We start from the raw sequence: 15,520 nt of genomic DNA, 5'->3' as shown, positions 1-15,520 counted from the left end.
CTTCCCGCGCTCGCAACCACAACAGCAACTTCAACATCTTCCACCCAATTTCAAACCGTTGTATTCTATCGCCAAAATGTCCGTCACCACGAAAGCAACCATTGCCTCTTTCGGCGGCAAGCTTCTCAAGCTTAGCCATGCCGCCAAGTCCACCAACTGCGAAATGTCATTCAACCTGTACCTTCCGCCGCAGGCATACAAGACACCCAACCAGAAACTGCCTGTCCTGATCTACCTCTCCGGTCTGACTTGCACAGCGGACAACTGCTCTGAGAAGGGCTTCTTCCAGCACGGAGCTAGCAAGAAGGGAATTGCCGTCTTGTACCCAGACACAAGCCCTCGTACGTCATAGCCCGGATAATCCCATTGAGTGAAATGACTATACCTAACAGTAGAAAAGGCGGCCTCGACATCCCCGGCGAAAACGACTCGTGGGACTTTGGCACTGGTGCCGGTTTCTACGTCAACGCCACAAAGGAACCCTACAACAAGGGTTACAACATGTACAATTACGTCACAGAGGAGCTGCCCGCGACAGTCTTTGAAGCGTTCCCACAACTCGATAGCAGCCGTGTCAGTATCACGGGGCACAGCATGGGCGGTCATGGTGCGCTGACACTCTTCCTGCGCAACCCTGGCAAGTATAAGAGTGTTTCTGCGTTCGCGCCCATCTCGAACCCGATTAACTGTCCTTGGGGACAGAAGGCGTTTGGGGGGTATCTTGGGGAGGAGAACAAGGAGACGTGGAAGGAGCATGATGCGTCGGAGTTGGTGAAGGGGTGGAAGGGGAAGGAGGTGGATGTTTTGATTGATGTGGTATGTTCCCACCAAGACGGATTCCGTACGCGAACGGGATGGACTAACAGGTGCAGGGAACCGGCGACAACTTCTACAAGCAAGGCCAGCTTCTCCCCGAGAACCTGGAGAAGGCGGCGAAGGAAGCAGGAGTCACGGGGATCAAGGTTCGGTACCAGCCGGATTACGACCATAGTTATTACACCATGGCGACGTTCTCGGATGACCACGTTGAGCATGCGGCCAAGTATCTCTTTGCATAGTGGGTTTCTCCCTTTCTCCCTCTTCCTCATTGCGTCTCTGCGTGGAATGTGTCGGGGATGATGGCGGCGTGTTCTGATATTGGCCAGCGACCGACAGGCGAATCTTTGATATAGATAAAATGACACGTTGTTTACGAAGGTTGATTCGCTCTGTGGAATGTCGTAAATTTGGTTCACTCTTGAGTTCAAATGAAAATATGATTCGCGTTGTGTCTGACGATTTCAGCTTGGGTCGACCATGGCAACCTTCTTCGTCTTAGACGTAGTGCCAGGAATTGTAGCATGTGGATTTTCCACCCCGTTGATTGTACAGGGAACTTCGGAGACCTTGAACAACGTAATACTCACGATCGCGGCGTAATCGTAGAGTTTGGTAACGTACGACATTTCCGGAGCCGCACTAAATCTCACGCGGACCATGATTCCTGAGGGATAGAGAGAGAGCGATGCTGAGTCCTGAGTGTTGTTGGATCGTTGGCAGTTGCGTGGGAAGTATGGAGCAAACGGTCTGACTCGAGATAATGATATAAGTGTAAGCTCATCGCGCATCGTGCGATAGGTAATAGTATAGCCTCAAAGCTGGTAACAAGAATAGAAACTCAATTGATAAAAGTTGCTCACATGGCTGATTAATTAATTAGGGTTATTTCTCGCCCTTCACAAACAGTTCATCATCAGCCAGCTAGCTCGAGGCTTGGTTATTTGCACAAGGGGCATAAACTGACTAAGCTGTTGTACATAGTTATCGTTCATAGTTCTAGACCTCTTCGCCATCACCACAACAATGTCAACACAACCACAACCATTGCCACAGGAGACGGGAGTACAAACGGAGACCACCACCAACAGGGAAAAGCAAAAAGAACAAGGCTGGCGGAAACCGACAGTCCACAGCGCTATTGGGCCCATTTCAGTCATGGATACGGTCGGCCAATAAGTTGCTGGGCGAGCAGCCATGAGTTGAGTACAGTGTTTTACATTCATTATTGCGCCGTTTATTTGCTGCCATGCATTGCAGACTGCAGATGAGGATGCAGAGACGAAGAAGGACCAAGACGATAGGCCCCTAGAGAATGCAATAAGACTTATCATATTCCCGCGAACAGTGTGAGTCAACTGGTCAGATTGTGCCCTTGAGGCTCGTATGCTGACGACACTGCCGCAGATGAAACTTATTAAGGTATATTTTATTCTGGGCTTTAAGCTCAACATCGGAGACTGACAGCCTCTAGGATCTGATGGTTCGTCTCTCGCGAGACGCGAACAGGCTCAACAGGGACCATCGCCCTCTTGTTGCATTTGCAAAAGAAAGTTGCGTGGAGCTGCCTGCTGGGGGGAAGAAGCTCTTTATGAGGCCCCAGTGTGTCCGACACACTCAGACCGGAGGATCCAGCGGAAGTGTACCAAGGGCTATCTTTGTGTGCGTTGCACAACGTAGTTACCTGTATTTTGTGTCTAACTAACTGATTGCCTTACCTTACAGTTTCCCCATCTCTCATGGTCGAAGAAACCCGAGCCCCGAGCCCAAGCCCAAGGCCGGTCCCAGAAGGCCCAGGAGGGATGGCTCGTCCTCCGAAGAAAGTCGGGTCTTCTTTGTCTGGAATGGCTTTGAGCATCAACCCGATACAGGCCGTCAATAATCGTCGTCGTCGGTCCTCCCAGAGAACGGATTGTTTTCTTTGTCTCCATCTTAGGGCTACGACGCCCGACTTCGTTGCCCCATCTTGAGCCCAAGTGCACGATTTTTATTTATTCTCTCTTACTCGCCCATACATTTCAATTCCTCTTCGTAATAAACATTCTCTTCATCTCCGTTTCTGCAAGACAATGTCGTCCCCGCTCCGTGGCACTCCTGTCTACCAGCTAGCTGTCAAACAACCCTTCGATTCCCTCGACCATGAGAGCAAGATATACGCACATTATCTTGCAAGAGCCGTGTGGCACGGAAGTAGGATTTCCCTGCGGGAGACGTCGCGGGAAAGCCCTTTGATCTTCGACCTTATCCTCGATCTGTACCATGCATGTGAGGGCAAATGGGACACTATTGTGACACGATGTGGCGTCACACGTGACGAACTTGAAGTGTTTTTGGAGTACGCCGGGACATTCTTATCTCATCTGGGAAACGTCTCTGTGGGTGATATTTGAAACCACTCATTCCCTCTGTGCCGATGTTCTAATGCTGGCAATAGGCTGATGGGCGTGAGAAGCTTGTCCCCGAATTATCTACCGAAGCGTTGAAGAGGATTGCGAGCATTTCCCCCAAGACAACTGCTGATTTGGAGAAAGCAATCGACGGATTGTTAGGTGTTCGTCCTCCACGCCCAAAGTATCCGGGAGAAAGCGTGCGGCTGGGGTTTTACCCGAGAGAAGCACTGTCCGATGTTAGCGACAATGACCTTTTCAGAATCTGGCACACTATTCGTGAGGCTCAGAACATTGTTGACGGAATTCCCGCCAGCGAGTGGTCCATTACCCACAGCAACACCCAACTCCAACCGGTGATTGACGACAATGGTAAGACCATTTACCATATCCTCCTGGCCTCTGAGCTTGGAGCTTGCGATGAACCGCGGATATTAGCCGAAGATATACGGCTTATAAGGGGCGTCCATTCAGAAGAATTGTCCCATATATGCAACGCGCTAGACCGCGCGAAGAAATGGGCCCCTAAAGAGCAACACGCGACTTTGGATCACTACCTCAATTACTTTCGCACCGGACACAACCTTTCATTACAGGCGGCGCAGAAGGCCCCAACAGGCGAGAGAGTCGAGAGTTTCCTCGGCTTTGTCAACCCACTTCATAATTGCGCCGGTGAGTGGAATGGCATGGTGGGGATTTTTAACCAAGATGAGCAGTCGAAATTGAACCAGATTGTGAATTCTTCGTCTGCGCTGATCCGACAGCTGCCATGGGCAGTCCCAGGTGTGAATGGTGGCAAAGGGCCGTTCGAGACATTCTCATTTGACGCACCTAGGCTCGCCAGACTCCATAGTAGGCTGCTACTATTGATTTCACCTTATTTCAGAGTATGGAAATACTAACTTGCTTTTAGCCCTCGCTATGTGCGGGAGGATTGTATTCCAAGACGCCAAACCTGAAAGCGTGAGTTCTTCCAACTATCAAGACAGTGCATTAACAAGAGTATAGTTCCATGAGGACCGCTGGATCTGCCATTTCAGGAATACTGTTTTTGCGAATCGTCTGAACGAGGATACCAGCTCAACCATCTTCTGCGATTGGATTTCTCCTTTGAACACAGAGCATTTTAGGCGCAGCATACACCTCGTCAGCTTCATCATAACCGCAGTCCACCAGTTAATCGGCCATGGAACAGGGAAGCTCCTCGGTCGGAGAATAGAAGACGGCTGCAGGTGCAACTTCAATGAGGAAATGCCCCCGATTAGTCCATTAACAGGAAAGCCAATCGCCTCGGTCTATCCCTTGGGGAAGTCATGGGAAGATATTTTCCCAAGCGACGCCAAATCAGTTGAGGAGTGCCGGGCAACGTTGGTTTCGCAGTACCTGATGGATAGCAAGGAGATCCTGGCGATTTTTGGCTATTCTGAGACAAGTGAGATTACATCTGAGGACCGTGAGTGCACCTAAAAATGATTCTTAGTGTCCGCCATACTGTGATAATGACCACCACACGGGATTTTAGTTCTCTATACCAGCTACCTCAAGATCTGTGTTGACGGCATCCAAGCCCTGCAATATTACGGCATCGAGGGCCGGCCCTGGCCCGTGTGGGAAACCGACCATCCTGTAGTATGAGTTGTCTACACTTTCAAATCCGCACAAGATCTAACTGGAGGCAGGCCAAAGCAAATTTTACCATATTAAAATACCTCCTTCAAAACGGCTCCGGGGTCATCAAAATCACCCACGATCGCGAGGCCTCAACCATAACGGCCAGCGTCGATCGCACAAAGATGCTGTCTCACGGAAAAGCAGCTCTAGGAGACTACCTACTCCGTCTTCACATCTGGCGGTGTACTGGAGATACAACCCCCTGTAGAGAGCTCTACGAATCCCTCTCTACCGTCGATGGCATATACGGGGAGTGGCGAGAGATTGTATCCTCGAAACGGGCAGCAAGATGGAAATTCGTGCAGCCGAATACGTTCCTCACGGTGGATAATGAGGTGGAGCTCCGGGTGTATGAGGAGAGCAATGAGGGCATCATCAGGTCGTGGGCAGAGAGGGATGTCCAGGCCAAGGAGGAGAAAATTCAAAGGTTGGCCGAGCAAGATACTAGAGATAAGGAAGAGGTAATGGTTGAGAGGGATGTCAAACCGAAGATGGAGAACCTCAGCTTGGAGCCTGGAAGGGGTATGCACCCCGAGGAGGATAACATTGGAGACGACAACATTGGAGACGCTCAGCCTAGGGCGGGGGTGAGGGCATCTGTGAAATCCTTTGTGCAAAAAATAGTGCACCGGAACTAATAAGAGTGGGATGTTTGTGACATTTATTTGAGAATTTGATGTTGGTCTGCCTGTTGATGTGTTCGCTGACTTGTATGGAGTCCAAAACGGGCCACCGATGTAGGGTTTGGGGCATCTCGGCGAAACTTGCACCCGACCTCCGGCTGCGTTCTTCGGGGATCCGCCGTCAACAGCTTCAATGCGACCTCTGTTGAACTCATGTTGCATCTGCGCCCTGCTTCAGCTGTTGGTCGGAGAATCCTCTGCGGTGGATCTCGACATAGCGTGCCTTCACTGCGTCGCGGCCTTTTGACGCTCGCGATTGAATCATCATGGTAAGTTGGACCACCCACTCCAAATCCAGAATGCACGTTAATTCCCGCCTCCAGTGACGATACCTCCGTTGCAATAGTCGATAAAGATCCATTCGGCTCGGCCAAAATCCACTTCCTCGAGAATGTCACCGCCGACCTGACAGCATACCAGGGCATTCATCCTATTCCCGCTCTTGAATCCCATCAGGAGAACCTCGCAAAGCTAGTCAACAAGGCATTGACACACCTCCCATCCGCAGCGGACTCGGAAAATGATAACAGGAAAGTCGTTACGCTGCACGACGGCAACAACCGCCAGAAGCCGGACTTTATATCCGTCACGCGTGGCCCAGGTATGCGCGCCAACCTCTTCGTCGGCCTTGACACAGCGAAGGGCCTCTCCGTGGCGTGGCAGATCCCCTTCGTCGGCGTACACCATATGCAGGCACACCTCTTAACGCCCCGTCTTGTCTCCGCGCTCTCACTCTCCTCTCCGAACCAAACCATGACGCCTGAGTTCCCATTCCTCTCCATCCTCGCGTCGGGGGGGCACACTCTGCTCGTGAACTCGTCCTCTCTAACCGACCACTCCATCCTCGCGACAACCACAGACGTCGCTATCGGCGAAGCCTTGGACAAAGCCGCCCGTGATATCCTCCCACCTACACTCCTAGAATCCTCAAAAACCACCATGTACGGCAAACTGCTTGAGCAGTACGCCTTCCCCAACGGACCCGCCGACTACGCCGACTACACCGCGCCCCGGACCCGCGGCGACGAAATCGCCGTTTCCAAGAAAGAATCGCCGTACGGCTGGTCCATAACCACGCCCTACGCCCAGACGCGACAACTGGCGCTCAGCTTCGCAGTCGTCGCGCCGGCCATCAGCCAGATCCTCACTCGCAAACGAATCGCAGGCCAACCGGTTTCAGACGATGAGCGCGTCGCAATGGCCCGCGAGGCAATGCGCGTGAGCTTCGAGCACCTTGCGTCGCGCACCATCATCGCGCTGGAATCGCTGTGCCAGTGGAAGCCCAAGCCGAACCACCGGCCGACCCCGGAGAGCGTGCCCGTCAAGACGCTTGTTGTGAGCGGCGGCGTCGCGGCGAATAAGTTCCTCATGACGGTGCTGCGGTCGTTCTTGGACGTGCGTGGGTTTGGACATGTGGCGATTGTGGCGCCGCCGGCGGCGCTGTGTACGGATAATGCGGCGATGATTGGGTGGGCGGGGATAGAGATGTTTGAGGCGGGGTGGAGGAGTGATTATTCGGTTCGGGCGCTGAGGAAGTGGTCGCTTGAGAAAGAGGGTGGTGTTTTGGGGGCTGGGGGGTGGGTGAGGTGATTAATGTATTATAGTTGTATTATGTATAATAGTTCCTACTCTACCAGGACGCTGTATAAGGAATCAAGGATTGTATTGGATTGTTCATGCCAGTCATATCATAAGTCGTAAGTACATCGCTCATTTACACACCTGCACTTTTGGATTCTTCCAGTCTGCTAGCAACGACGCTGGAATGCTCATCCTCAGCATCAACTGCACATTAAATTAATCAAAGCATCGGCCAGTTCACTCCCTCACAATCCACCTCCTCTCCTCCTTCGACAGCTTCGTGTACGTCCCATAGTACTCGTCCCGGTTCTCGATCGGTGTGATGCAGTGCACCGTCGGGCTCCCGAACTGGATGCGCTTCGATGCCGATGTCGATGTCCCCGCCGGCCCAGCCTGTTTCTTGAGGATGCTCTTGGACGAGCACGAGTTGACGTAGTTGTAGCTGGGGGCGGCTGGGACCTGGAGGTTTGAGAAGCGCTTTGCTGGCGGGGCGGGGCTGGGAGGGCAGAAGGGACTGCGTGGGGAGAGCAGAGGACCTGGGGACTTGAGGGAGAGGGAGAGACGAGAGACGGTGGACTGGGCGGCGGCGATGGAGACGGAGAGCTTGGGCTTTGAGCGGTACATTGTTGCTGTGTCTTGGCTTTGGTGTTGTGGTGAAGAGGGAGAGGTTAGGTGTTGGTTCAAGAGCAGGAGGGTTGGCGAGGTGGTATTAAGCGATGATGACGAGGACAGGAATGATATAGTGGCGACTTGACGAGGCAGACTTTGGTCAACAAAGTCTGAAACCTGGGGATGAAGTATAGGATGAGTGTTTCCAAAATTAATCCGAGGGCGTTTAAAGATAGACGTTGTCTGGACCAGCCAAAGCAACAGAAAGCAAAAATAGAACGGCGACGAGGGGGGAGAAGCGAAGATGTTTCAAGAAGCTGCAGTAGCAAGTGGGCGGCTAATGGCTATATATCATCTTTCTTCTCTTGAGGAGAGAAGCAGGAAAAAGAAGGAATTAGGGCTCAGCCAATGACTCGCCCGCCTGCTGCTAAGCGCCGACTGCCTGCACGCCCAGCACACCATCACATCCAGATCTGCCAATCGTATCCCTCTCCTCCAGGCCCCTCACATCTGGCCCATGCAGTCCCTTCCAATCAAGGCACAGCGGAAACTCTCTTCCCGGACAACCGCCAATTATAGCCACAGCTCCACCCGTCACAGGCCAGAGGAATGCGATCTCTGCACACAATCACACCGCGGTCACAGTGCCCTTTCGAAACTGACTGCCGCAGAGCGTGACAGACTCGCAGGTCGATGGATAGTTATGAGCCTATTGCTCTGCGCGAAGCGGCCAGTCCCGAATCAGTTGGTTTCGGCCCTTGTCGATTGGATCGTCGACGTGACAGAATGCTTCACCCAGCGTTGGTTTCTGTCAACCTGCCAATCATGAGTGATGGCAGCTTCTCATGGTGATCAGACCAGGACCAGCCTCCGAGAAAAAAGCCTGAATGACCGGGTTAAAGTCAAAATAGTAATGCAAATGAGTTGGAGATTGGTGTAGTTTCTGGGTCCCCAGTTGTTTAAAGTATACAGAGTAAAAGACTATCCCGGTCATGGCACATAGTTTCTATGTTTAGTTCTCGAGGCATGCCGATCGAGCATGCATGGGTACCATTGCCATTTTCTCTTGCTAGAATCGCATTCTGCGCTTGAAACGTCCTGTTTGCTACCACCGCAGAAGCGGTGGGCTAGATGTGCAGTTTCCTGGGATTGAACCGAGTGACGAGTCTCTTACTACAGTAGACGATGCAATGTAGAGTAAGATAACGGCAAACGGAATGTTACCTGTTAAAATATTGATGAACTGTAACTGTTTTATACTGAGCAGCCCTAATATCCATGAAGTGACTGAATGTGGCCAATCAGAGCGGCTAACGGGACAGTGAACTGGGTGTGACCAATCGGAGCGGGACTCGTGTATTGTGTTTTGTATATACGTTGATATTGCTTTGTTCCAGGTTTTTGATATATACTCTGCGTCTCTCTAGATCCTCAAAATAGAACCTCCGAGTATATACACAATCCGGAAATCAACGATTACTCTGGAACAACCGCCGAAGCCTCAACCTCAACCAGAAAGTCCGGGTCTCCCAAAGCCGGAACCGGAACGAGCACACTCGGCGGAAACGGGTGCGTATATCCGTCAAAAATAATCTCTCTCGCCTCTCTAAGGGCATCAAACTTCTCCGGGTACTTGTAGTCGACAATATAATACCGAAGCCGCGTGATGATTGCCTTTTCCGGGCCGACAGAGTCAAGACATGCCTTGAGATTCGAAAAGGCTTGCTTCACTTGTTCTTCGTAGGTCTTGGGGATGGTCCCGTCTGGTTTGACCCCGACTTGTCCGGCGATTTCGATGCTTTTGTGGGGGCCTGAGACGACGAGGACGTGCGAGTATTTTCCGCCGGGGGGTTGGATGGAGGGGGGTGAGATTGCTTGGACGGTTGACATTTTGATGGTGAACAGTGGACTTTGAATGGAAGAAACTAGTTAGAAGCAAATAAGCAGGTACATAATCTGCTACTTATATAGATAGAAGCCTCGGAACGGCTGGGTCAGGTCTCGGGTTCTCTTTGCGAGTCCGATGCCATCGGTAACTCCTCCCAATCCTATCATTCAATCATCTTCATGTACAACAGAGTCTAAACCAAGATAAACAATCAATGGATGCTAACAGAACTCAACCACCAGCCCAGTTCAACCCCCAACTTCCCCGGCTGATCATACATCACCAAATGGCCAGCTCCCTCAACCAGCACAACATCCCTCGCATTCAGTCTGTCCTTCAACCTCGCCGCCGTCTCTACAGGAATCCATCTATCCTCCTCACCCCACACAACAAGCACCGGCATCTTATTCCCAACCTCATGATACCTCCCCTCAACCTCCTCCGTGCTGCGACTATTCGCCTGCACCATCTGGCGCACAAACCCCCTCCTCCCCTCCTCACTCTCAACCCACGGCCTCTTCAGCACCTCCATAGTCTCCCTGCTTAACTCCGTGAACGCCGCATCCCTAATATAAGACTCCACAACGCCCTCAAACACCGGACCGGTCAGTGAATTAAACACGCCCTCATTCTCCGCAATCAGCTTGAACAGCGGCTGTCCAAACGGACCCAACGCAACAACGTTAATCAGACAGAGACTCGCAAACGCACACCCATGCACCAGGTGCGTGCGCAGGGCCATCAGCCCGCCGTGGTCGTGTGCGATTACATGCGCTTTCACCTGGCCAGGACCCCAGGTCTGACTCCAGAAATTGTATAGCGCGGCGAATACCTCGGACTGCTGCGCGAGGTCTGCGTCCAGTGCGGCTTGTTTGGTGATTGTTTCTTTCTTTTCTGGGAGGGGTGTTCCCAGCGGGCTCTGGCCGAAACCGGGGTTGTCGAAGAGGTAGACGTGGAAGTTTTTGGAGAGGGGTTTGGCGTAGGTGTGCCACACGAGAGAGGACCAGGGGGTGCCGTGGACGAAGATTAGGGGTGGGGAGGTGGCGTTTCCGAGGGATGTCCAGCGGATGGAGTAGCTGTGGGTGCTGGTGGAGTGGTGGAAGGTTGAGCTGAGTTGGATGTCCATGGTAGTATATTGAAGTATTTTAATGGTTATTATTGTACGATACAGGAAGCGGTTTACATATTTATATAGATCCTATGCGGGGCTCGGCTTCCCCAGCCGAGTAAAACATGTTTGATTGAAATGCAAACGTGGCAAAATTTGGACTGTTTGATTTGTATGTTTAAGTTACTTACAAAATTAACATGTGAACTTGTTTGCATACTGGGATTAGCCCTAACTGGGTTACAGTTTTAGAAGACTAAATTGTTGGATAATATTCAGTGTCAAATACTAATATCCACTGTTAACTAATTTGACGCCTCCTGTGCCGCCGCATAAGCACCGACACTGCCAGACGCCCGTGGATGCTGAGCCCTAACTGCACCATTAACCTTGACATCTCCATACTTGATACCTTCACCTCCCCATCCCCCACCCCCAGGCGTATGAATGACACACCGATCCCCAGCCTGCATGCGCACCATATTCTTCGCTCCCATATTAACCCACCGCTCCTCCTCCCCATCGTGCGCCTTCACCCTCCGAACCCAATAATTCGCCCCCCGCTCCCCCTCCCCGCCCCCCTCCATCCCATAAGGCGCCACACTCCTCCTCTCCGTGATAACACTAAAGCTCAGCGGCGCCCGACACTCAATGTCCCTTACAACGCCGTCCCCGCCTCTAAACACCCCCGCACCACCCGTGCCCGGCCGTATCGCAAACTCCCGCAGTATAACAGGATACCGTTTCTCCAGACTCTCGGGGTCCGTGATCCTCGTGTTCGTCATGTGCGTGTGCACCCCAGATGCACCCCCCTGTGTAGACGTCGCCCCGGAGCCTCCGCAAATTGTCTCCCCGAATGCGTATGCGTACCCTTCGAGTTGTTTGCCGGAGGACGTCTTGCCTCCTTCCCCGAAGAAGCCGAGACAGTTCATGCACCCGTGCGAGGCGGCGGCGGCGCGGAACGCGCGGAGGATTACATCGACTACGCGCTGCGAGGTCTGGGTGTTCCCGGCGCAGACGGCGGGGCTGGATGACGGGTTCAGGAAGGAGTTCTTTGGGAGTATCACGGATATAGGGGCTAGACAGCCTTGGTTTAGTGGGATGTCGGTGCCGATGAGGAGGCGGAGGGTGTAGATGATAGCGGAGTATGTGATTGCGGGAGGGGCGTTGATGTTGGAGAGGAGTTCGACGCCGGTGTTTGTGAAGTCGAATGTGGCGGAGCCTGTGGGGGAGATTGTTATGGCGAGGGAGAGGAGGGTGCCGTTGTCCATTTGGTCTGTTGCGCTGAGGTGCGAGCCGAGTTTTGTGCGTGTTGTGAGGAGGTAGGTCCGCACGGCTTGTTCGGCATTGGACTGGATGGCGCTCATGTACATTTGCACTGTTGGGAGGGTGTATTCTTCTATGAGAGACTGGACGAGGGTCATGCCTTTATGGTTGGCGGCGACTTGGGCTTTCAGGTCCGAGATGTTGTCTTGGATATGTCGGCTTCCTGTGCAGCCGGGGTGGGTTCCGGGGCGGAGGAGGATGTCGGTTATACCGGCCTCGTCAAAGGTACCGTTTTGAATGAGCTTGAAGGATCTTATAGCTGCGCCTTCTTGCCACAGTTCGGTGGAGTTGGGTGGCATGGATGTACCACCCAACCCCCCGATATCTGTATGGTGGCCTCTAGACGCCACGTAGAAAGCTACTGTCGAGCCGGTCTTTTCGAATACGGGTGTGATGACAGTTATATCTGGGAGATGGGTTCCGCCGGACTCTGGGTGGTTAGCTACCAAGACATCGCCTGGGGATAGTTTGCCTCTATGGAGCTCGTGCTGATGCTTCACGGCGTAGCTCATTGAGCCCAAGTGCACGGGGACATGGGGGGCATTAGCAACGAGGTCGCCTATCAACCATTAGCTGGGTAGTGGAAAGAGAATGGTAAAGCTACCCTCTGGACCGAATAAAGCACAAGAAAAGTCAAGCCGTTCCTTGATATTCAGAGAAACGGCCGTCTTCTGCAGAGCGCGCCCCATCTGCTCAGCAATGCTCATGAACCTGTGTCCAAATACCGATAGCTGGATGTGATCCACCACCGCTGGTTGCTCTGCAATGGTGACAGATGTAGCCACAATCTCAATGACAATGTGCGAGCGCAGAACCTTGGCTACTGTCCCAGGTGCCACAACAAGCGTCTGCGTCTGATCAACAATGATAGCCGGCCCTTCAATTACCACCCCAGGAGGAAGACTCTGGACCAGGAAGACAGGGGTATTTTGATATCCGACCTTGGGGAAGTACACTGGAGTCACACATTCTGAGATATCACTCTTCAAGGCCTTGAACTCCGATGCACGTAGTTGCTGCCCAAGCTCCTTTCCCTCCGAGTTCTTCCTCTCGCTTGTCCCAATCCCACGGACCCGAACATCGTCAACGTAAATCGGCTTGTCGCCAGGGAAGCAGAAGGAGAATTCCCGCAGGTGAGTCTTTCGGAACTCCTCCGCGAAGTCTCCGTTTGGGGGTTGGAGAACCATGATCGATGTCTCTGTTCCCTGGTACCTCATGTTGAGGTACATCTCGTATGCGATGTCTGTTTCCCGAATGCCTTGGTCGATTAGTTGCTGCCGCACTTGGCCTCGCAGTTTTGAGAGGCGATCTTCTAGCTGTCTGCGAGACGATATATTGTATGTCTCGTTGACAGGCTCCTGTGCTTCCTGGACCACGTCGGCCAGTGCCATTCCTTACTCGTCAGTATTATAAGATGGTAAGAGTGACGTGCATACCGTATGCTGAGAGAATACTGGAAAACCTATGAATGACGATAGTCGATATCTTGAGTGTTCGCGCAATGTCGCACGCATGCTGTCCCCCTGCGCCTCCAAAGACCGCAAGGTTATGGCTCGCTGCAACGGTTAGACGGAATACCAAAGGTCGTCAAGACATACCAATATCATATCCCTTCCCCTCAGTCAATGCCCGAATAGGCCGACACATGGCTTCATTCGCGACGTCCAGGAACCCACAAGCAACCTCTTCTGGCGTGAGTGCCTTGCCGGTATCTTTGTTAATATCGGTTGTCAAGGCGATGAACTTTTGCTTGACGATGGCCACATCAAGCGGTTGGTCTTCGTTCTCGCCGAATATCTTCGGGAATAGATCTGGGATAAGTCTCCCAAGGAAGAGGTTTGCATCAGTTACAGTTAACGGGCCGCCTTTGCGATAACACGCAGGCCCTGGATGGGAGGAGGCACTCTCTGGACCAACGACGAAGAGCCCATTTCGCCAGAATAAGATTGATCCACCACCAGCTGCAACGGTGTTGATATCAAGCTGGGGACTTTGGATAGTTACCCCGGCCGTGTTGCTCTCAAAGACGTGTTCAAAGGGACCCCCATATCTTGATACATCAGTCGATGTGCCTCCCATATCGAATCCCACAACCGGAGTTCCAGAATCCCCATCATACGATGTTCGAGCATATCCCACAACTCCTCCTAGTCTGTGTTAACCTTGACATGAATGAGGATTGTAGTCTTCGTCTTACCAGCAGGACCACTCAAAATCCCCCTAAGCCCACTAAACCGGTCGTAGCTCACTAGCCCCCCATCCGACTGCATAAAGTCGCAGCGCACACCATGCAGATTCCCACCCTCAAACCCCTCCGCAAACCCATCCAGATACCGCTTAATCTCAGGCGTAAGATACGCATCGGCTGAGGAAGAACCCCCCCTAGGAACCATCTTGATCATCTTCGCCGCAACACTCGACGAAAGCGAGACATGTGCGAAGCCCTCTTCAATTGCAATTCGTTCAACCCTCTCCTCGTGAGCCGGGAAAACGTGCGAATGCGTTAGACAGACTGCGACGGTATCGAATCCTTGCATTCGGAGCTCCCTTAATGTCTGACGCACGGCACCCTCGTCAAGCGGCTTCAAGATGCGTATCATATCCCCGCTAGACGCCTTGACAAGAACACCTGGTATCTCGGTAGTAGAGCTAAACAGCCCATCTAGATCCTCGTCGAATCCCTCAATCGTAACCCGTTCGTCGACCTCCCGTACCGCGGAGTATAGCACACCAGGCTTCACGATATTGAGATCAAAGAGGCGCGGCCGGGACTGGTATCCGATCTGGAGCAGATCGCGGAACCCCTTTGTAACAAGGAAGGCGTGTTTAGTTCCCTTGCGCTCAAGGAGTGCATTTGTAGCGACAGTTGTTCCCATTCGGATGGAGTCTAGGGAGGATTTTGGGAGCGGGATGCCTCGGGGGATTTCTGAGCCATGATGCAGAGAGAGGACGCGGCGGATGCCTTACACCGTATACTTTGTTAGCTGGTAATAGGTTCTGTGGTATGGGGTGTCACCTTCGGTCGGGGCGTCGGCGTAGTTGGCTGGGTCGACGGAGAGGAGTTTGATAACGACATCGGGCTTCCCTGGGAGACTTGCCCAGACGTCTGTGAAGGTGCCTCCGCGGTCTATACTTTTTAGCGGTCTCATGAGAATAGGGAGGGAGAGTGTCTTACCGATGGCAATTCGGACACCGGATGTGGACGTTGGAACTGTCATTTTGAGAAGCTGAAGATGGACTGGTCTTGCATATTTACCTGCTTGGATATGTTGGCTTTATAGGTATATCGCATCTCCAAATCAACTGCAGGAAGGTCGATACGCTTGTAGCTTGGACTATAGTCTACTCCACACACGCTGGAAACGAGGAAGGTCGATACGGACTACAGGGTATTTCCACCAATAATGAAGAATGAGACGACGATCTACGGTGGGTCTACCCCGGATCCTTT

At 52.5% G+C, this 15,520-nt stretch overlaps 9 protein-coding genes across 9 annotated transcripts; 4 read left to right on the top strand and 5 right to left on the bottom strand.

The window, feature by feature from the left end:
- Positions 1-76: 76 nt before the first annotated feature.
- On the top strand, positions 77-1,058 carry APUU_70348A (S-formylglutathione hydrolase; the record flags this gene model as incomplete). Its single annotated transcript, XM_041695210.1, has 3 exons — positions 77-341; positions 401-816; positions 873-1,058. 3 exons carry the CDS (start codon positions 77-79, stop codon positions 1,056-1,058), a joined length of 867 nt encoding a protein of 288 aa, XP_041560964.1.
- Positions 1,059-1,280: 222 nt separating this feature from the next.
- APUU_70347S (uncharacterized protein) lies at positions 1,281-1,607 on the bottom strand (the record flags this gene model as incomplete). Its single annotated transcript, XM_041695209.1, has 1 exon — positions 1,281-1,607. One exon carries the CDS (start codon positions 1,605-1,607, stop codon positions 1,281-1,283), a length of 327 nt encoding a protein of 108 aa, XP_041560963.1.
- Positions 1,608-2,223: 616 nt separating this feature from the next.
- On the top strand, positions 2,224-2,698 carry APUU_70346A (uncharacterized protein; the record flags this gene model as incomplete). The annotated part of the gene is made up of 3 exons (XM_041695208.1): positions 2,224-2,238; positions 2,291-2,478; positions 2,542-2,698. 3 exons carry the CDS (start codon positions 2,224-2,226, stop codon positions 2,696-2,698), a joined length of 360 nt encoding a protein of 119 aa, XP_041560962.1.
- A 187-nt stretch (positions 2,699-2,885) lies between these two features.
- APUU_70345A (uncharacterized protein) lies at positions 2,886-5,512 on the top strand (the record flags this gene model as incomplete). The annotated part of the gene is made up of 6 exons (XM_041695207.1): positions 2,886-3,191; positions 3,251-4,055; positions 4,117-4,166; positions 4,212-4,656; positions 4,726-4,832; positions 4,883-5,512. The coding sequence occupies 6 exons, from the start codon at positions 2,886-2,888 to the stop codon at positions 5,510-5,512; spliced, it is 2,343 nt and encodes a 780-aa protein (XP_041560961.1).
- A 198-nt stretch (positions 5,513-5,710) lies between these two features.
- On the top strand, positions 5,711-7,147 carry APUU_70344A (N(6)-L-threonylcarbamoyladenine synthase family protein; the record flags this gene model as incomplete). Its single annotated transcript, XM_041695206.1, has 2 exons — positions 5,711-5,826; positions 5,881-7,147. The coding sequence occupies 2 exons, from the start codon at positions 5,711-5,713 to the stop codon at positions 7,145-7,147; spliced, it is 1,383 nt and encodes a 460-aa protein (XP_041560960.1).
- Positions 7,148-7,375: 228 nt separating this feature from the next.
- Positions 7,376-7,762, bottom strand: APUU_70343S (uncharacterized protein; the record flags this gene model as incomplete). Its single annotated transcript, XM_041695205.1, has 1 exon — positions 7,376-7,762. One exon carries the CDS (start codon positions 7,760-7,762, stop codon positions 7,376-7,378), a length of 387 nt encoding a protein of 128 aa, XP_041560959.1.
- Positions 7,763-9,223: 1,461 nt separating this feature from the next.
- Positions 9,224-9,637, bottom strand: APUU_70342S (RidA family protein; the record flags this gene model as incomplete). The annotated part of the gene is made up of 1 exon (XM_041695204.1): positions 9,224-9,637. The coding sequence occupies one exon, from the start codon at positions 9,635-9,637 to the stop codon at positions 9,224-9,226; it is 414 nt and encodes a 137-aa protein (XP_041560958.1).
- A 209-nt stretch (positions 9,638-9,846) lies between these two features.
- On the bottom strand, positions 9,847-10,761 carry APUU_70341S (alpha/beta fold hydrolase; the record flags this gene model as incomplete). The annotated part of the gene is made up of 1 exon (XM_041695203.1): positions 9,847-10,761. The coding sequence occupies one exon, from the start codon at positions 10,759-10,761 to the stop codon at positions 9,847-9,849; it is 915 nt and encodes a 304-aa protein (XP_041560957.1).
- A 287-nt stretch (positions 10,762-11,048) lies between these two features.
- Positions 11,049-15,287, bottom strand: APUU_70340S (uncharacterized protein; the record flags this gene model as incomplete). The annotated part of the gene is made up of 7 exons (XM_041695202.1): positions 11,049-12,628; positions 12,674-13,462; positions 13,506-13,625; positions 13,668-14,216; positions 14,267-15,031; positions 15,086-15,196; positions 15,245-15,287. 7 exons carry the CDS (start codon positions 15,285-15,287, stop codon positions 11,049-11,051), a joined length of 3,957 nt encoding a protein of 1,318 aa, XP_041560956.1.
- Positions 15,288-15,520: the final 233 nt, after the last annotated feature.

This window comes from Aspergillus puulaauensis, chromosome 7, assembly GCF_016861865.1.
Source record: "Aspergillus puulaauensis MK2 DNA, chromosome 7, nearly complete sequence".
Lineage (NCBI taxonomy): Eukaryota > Fungi > Ascomycota > Eurotiomycetes > Eurotiales > Aspergillaceae > Aspergillus > Aspergillus puulaauensis.
This window is presented reverse-complemented; position numbering and strand designations above follow the sequence as displayed.